The sequence below is a fragment of the Nicotiana attenuata genome, chromosome 7 (genome assembly GCF_001879085.1).
Source record: "Nicotiana attenuata strain UT chromosome 7, NIATTr2, whole genome shotgun sequence".
Taxonomy (NCBI): domain Eukaryota; kingdom Viridiplantae; phylum Streptophyta; class Magnoliopsida; order Solanales; family Solanaceae; genus Nicotiana; species Nicotiana attenuata.
This window is the reverse complement of record NC_031995.1, coordinates 82221251-82225920: the sequence shown is the minus strand read 5'-3', so window position 1 is coordinate 82225920 and position 4670 is coordinate 82221251. Positions and strand designations below refer to the sequence as shown.

General features: G+C 31.8%; 1 protein-coding gene across 1 annotated transcript in view; it reads left to right on the top strand.

Annotated features, from left to right (window-relative positions):
* The window catches only part of LOC109229388 (potassium channel AKT2/3-like), an 8376-nt gene continuing 4408 nt past the window's right edge, over positions 703-4670 (top strand). The window contains exons 1-3 of the mRNA XM_019394811.1: positions 703-1078; positions 1772-1990; positions 4488-4646. Of these exons, the coding sequence (XP_019250356.1) occupies positions 804-1078; positions 1772-1990; positions 4488-4646 (653 nt within the window). The 5' untranslated portion in view covers positions 703-803. The remainder of the gene's footprint in view (positions 1079-1771; positions 1991-4487; positions 4647-4670) is intronic.

Below are 4670 nucleotides of genomic sequence, written 5' to 3'. Positions count from 1 at the left end.
AAGGGTTCACGAGGGCCGTCTCCTGGCCACGGTCTGCTGCGACGGCGGTAGAACCGCAACAGGCAGGTTCAGAAAGCCTCTCTGACCGCGGTTCTGCCGCGACCGCGGTAGAACCGCGGCAGGCAGCGTAATCTTCTGAAAAGACACCTTTTCCAGACACCTCTTCTGATAATTGCCTATAAATTTTGAGGCAAGGCTCCATTTTCTACACATGAAAAACACTCCAGAACCTCTTTCTTTCTGAATATACTGCATCCTAATTCGCAGTCTCTCTCTCTCAGATTCGTAAGTGTGATTTTGCTCCGTTCTTTGAGTTCGTTGGTATCCTGCAGTTTGTATTGCCACCGTTGCAGGAAGGTTTATTCCGTTTTATCCTGGGAGGATTTAATCCATTACCTTGGCAACGTGTGAGGGGGTTAAAATTCCTTAAGGACACACAAGAAAATTGTGGACTCGGAATATTTCTTAAAATCTTCTGTTTTTCCAGTTTCTTTTATTTTTCTAACAGTTTTTCCTGATTTTGTGTTTTAACACAGTAGCGCTCACAATAACCTATATTGGACATCCTTTGTCGAGGAATTTTTTTCACTACTTTCAAGTTTGAATATCTTTATCGAAATTTTTGGCTTTGCCACTGATAAGGACCACCAACAACAGCAGTACCTAACCACAACTTATGATCCGCCATAAATCCCTTCTTCCCCCATACCATTTATGCCTCCAACATAGTAGCTGTGTTTTCTTTGACAACGCCCATCAGAACTAGAAACAAATACTTTTAGCTCAAATATCCCTTTGCTAATATGATGAATATGGAACTGAAGTATTCATCTTATGGTTTCTATAATGGTTCCACAAACATCACTCCTGAAGATGGCGAGTATCAATCAAAAGTACTTCCACATGCACGCAGTAATGAAGAACATAGCTATGATGACATGAAGGGTAAATCAGGCTTAGGAAATCTCAGTTTTTACAACCTGTCAAAACTCATTCTCCCTCCTTTAGGTTCCTCTGGTTATAACCAGAATCAGAATCAGAAAGGCAACACTATTTCTCCTATGACTTCAAGATACAGGTAATTATATTTGTGAAAACAAAAGTGTCTGTCTCTTTCCCTTTGTCTTTTTTGGTGAACAGTTTTGGCAAAATAATTGCAAAATTAAACAAAAAGGGAAAATTAAACGGCTACTAAATTTGAATCAATGTTTGGTGCCACTTCTTTCTATTATTAGATTAACATTAGTTTGTTACTAGAAGTAGAAGTATTTATTCTCAAACTAAGGTGATATTCGTCATATAAGATTATCCTGATTGACATTCAGAAACAAGTAATTTTCAATGAAAACGTCTCTTCCATATATAGGTCATCTTGACCATATATACTTGGAAATAATTTGTTTGATAGATAAGTTTAGGTTTTATGCATGATACCCAATGGTGAATCTAGAAATTTCTCCAAGGGTGTTCAAATTTAAGAAAAGTGAAAAACATTCCCAACAAAGAATGTTCAAAATGTATTATATACTTATAAAACGTAATATTTTACCTATGTACACAGTATAATTTTTCGACGAAGGGTGGTCAATTGACCACCCTTATGACCATGTGGCTTCGCAACTGATGATACCGGAAAAAATATTTTATATGATCAGGAAGATATTAATTACAAATAAATTCTATGACAAGTATAATTGATAACTAACCAGTTATTATATTGATCGTCCAAATATTTTTATTACGTTTTGAAACATGGATGGATTTTATGCAGGTGGTGGGAGACAGTAATGGTGCTACTGGTGGCCTATTGTGCATGGGTATGTCCATTTGAGATAGCGTTCATGAAGTCCAATACAAACAAGGAATTATACATAGCAGATAATATTGTCAATCTCTTTTTTGCGGCTGATATCATCTTGACATTCTTTGTTGCCTATATCGATCCAACCACTCAACTTCTAGTTCGCGATCCAAGAAAAATTGCCACCAGGTATTCTTTTCTTTTTCATTTTTAGTTTTACTAGTATCAGGGTACGCGCTTTGCACGTGTACCCTATATCAATGAATATATAATTTTTTTAAAACACGATAAAATATTAAATAATGTGAGTTATTGAATAAAATAAAATAAAAAGTATAAGTTCTTAATTATGATGAACATTGATCCTTTTTAGCCGTTAGCTCGATAAATAAACAATAATATAAAATCTTAAAAAGTACTCTAATATTAGAGTTAATACTTTATAAAAAAAAATAACATAACTATAGGAAGCTGTCATTTATTAGAATGGTTATAAAAAGAAAAAAAAAAGACTTCATATGTAGGTTATCATACGAAAATTTTAATCGAACGGTCATATAAAAAATAAAATAAAGGTCACCAAAAATAAGGTAGAAAACCAATGTTTATTGTTATTTTATTATAATCATTCAAATTTTAATTGATAAAGTTATTTTTTTAGTCCATTGAATTATAGTAAAAGAGAAACGATAGCTGAAACAATGATAATATCACAATGGAAGGATATCACAATGGAAGTTTAACTTTGCTTTGAATAGCAAATACGCACGTTAGTTTTGATTTAATAAATATATTACACGTCATATAATTCTATATTTTTACATAGTTCAAATTAAGAAAAAATAATAAGTAAAATTTCAGCTAATTTTAACGTCCTAAAAGTAAAAAAATAATTAAATGATTATTTTGAGTGTAAAATTGATTTTAAATTAATTTTCTTGATTTCTTTTTGTACTTCTTATATTTGCCGAAGGATATCTAACAATGGAAATGTAGATTTTCTTTGGATGGAAAATTACTCACGTTAGGTTTGATAATTAATGTGTTACGTGTTGCCAAATATTATGACTTTTCACCTATATACTTCAAAAAAGAATTAAGGAAAGATATAATAAGAAAAATCTTAGGTGATTTTAAAGTCCTAAAAAAAATTAGGTGAAGTAATGAAATGACTAATTTGTCTAGTATGAAATCAATTTAGAGGGTAAAAAAGGCGAACGACATTTCGCTAAGGGCCTTCGTGCTTTTAATATAGTATAGATATAAATATAGATATAGATATAGATAGATAGATAGATTAAAGTTTATAATCACAAATTCTTTAACTGGCTTTGATTATATGGGAAATATGTTGCGTTTTGCAGTCCTAAGGTGGTGGAAATAATTATTTTCTTCTCTTTTTTGGGCCACCAAAAGGGTAACCGAAATATAATCCAAAAAAGCCGTGTAGCTAGTACATGCTAATTTGTATTAGCAATCTTAATTTTAAAAATAAAAAAAAAATAAAAAAAAAGTGAAAGAAGTTATTGTGGGTCCAAAGCATCTTCCAATTAGGTGGAAGCAAAATGACCAATCATAAATATATCAAAAGCTATTACAATCGAATAAATCTTATTGAACAAATTATCATGATATTCAAACAGAAATGTTAGAATCTATTTGATAAAAGTGTGAAGTAACGTGACAATTCGAATTTGAAGAAGTAGTAATTCTCTTCTTATCGTCAACGAATAAATTAAATTTGATCCTATTCAAAGAATCGTTCTTCCACCCACTAAGGGATCGGGTGCAAAGAAGTGAAAGAACCAACTTTTTTGTGTGTTCATAAAAATAGCCTCCTAACTTTTTTTTCTTTTCATTTTCCAAGATTTGGATATTCGAACAGTATATATCAATTATTCCCTCAATTATTGAGTGCGAATAATACGACCATAACCCACACCCCACTCCAGCCCACTCAACTCCAGAGTCCACCGCAAATGGGGGTAAAAAGAGAATTTAAGTTGTTGTAACATGTTATGTTTCTTAATTATTTTTAGGATATTAATTCTAGTTAATATGGACAATTATATGTAGTAAACCCTTGGATGACTTCATAACGTAATTTCTTTTTATAGTGTGGAGTAATATATAAAAGTTAATCAAAAATAAAAAATATTGATTTTGGAATATATCTTTTGCCTTTAATTACGTAAGTGGAAAGATAGCAGCATGAATCATGAATATGAAAAAGAAAATGCATGGAGCAAGGCATACTTTGTCGACTGATGAATCAAATTAGTTTAAATGATTGTTAATCAACTTTAGTCAAATAGTTTACTTATAGAGTCAATTAATGCGTTGACCCAGTGGCTAATACTTACGAGTCAACCCCTAAACTAGGGACAATTTAAGCTTATATATAATCGACTTTTTAAATTCTTATCTAAACTCGTCATTCAACAACACCCAAAAATAAGTACATATATAATCTATTGTTAAGAAATGCAAAAGCACTTTAATTTACTTTTTTCATGTAATTTAAATTAAATCATAAGCTAAGCAATTATGAATTACTCGTTTGTTTATTGGAGTACATTAAGTGCTGGAAAACATTTCTAACCAGATTGTAGCACCAGAAAACTGCCCCGTTATTGATTATTATTAAAATGGTAATAATTTGTTTGTATGGTTAATTATGAAACAGATACCTATCGACATGGTTTCTAATGGATGTGGCATCCACCATTCCATTTGAGGCTCTTTCCTTGTTGTTCACTGGCAAACATCAAATTGGTGTTTCTTACTCCATTTTAGGAATGCTCAGATTTTGGCGACTTCGCAAGGTTAAGCAATTCTTTACCAGGTTTCACTTTATTTACTTCCCTTT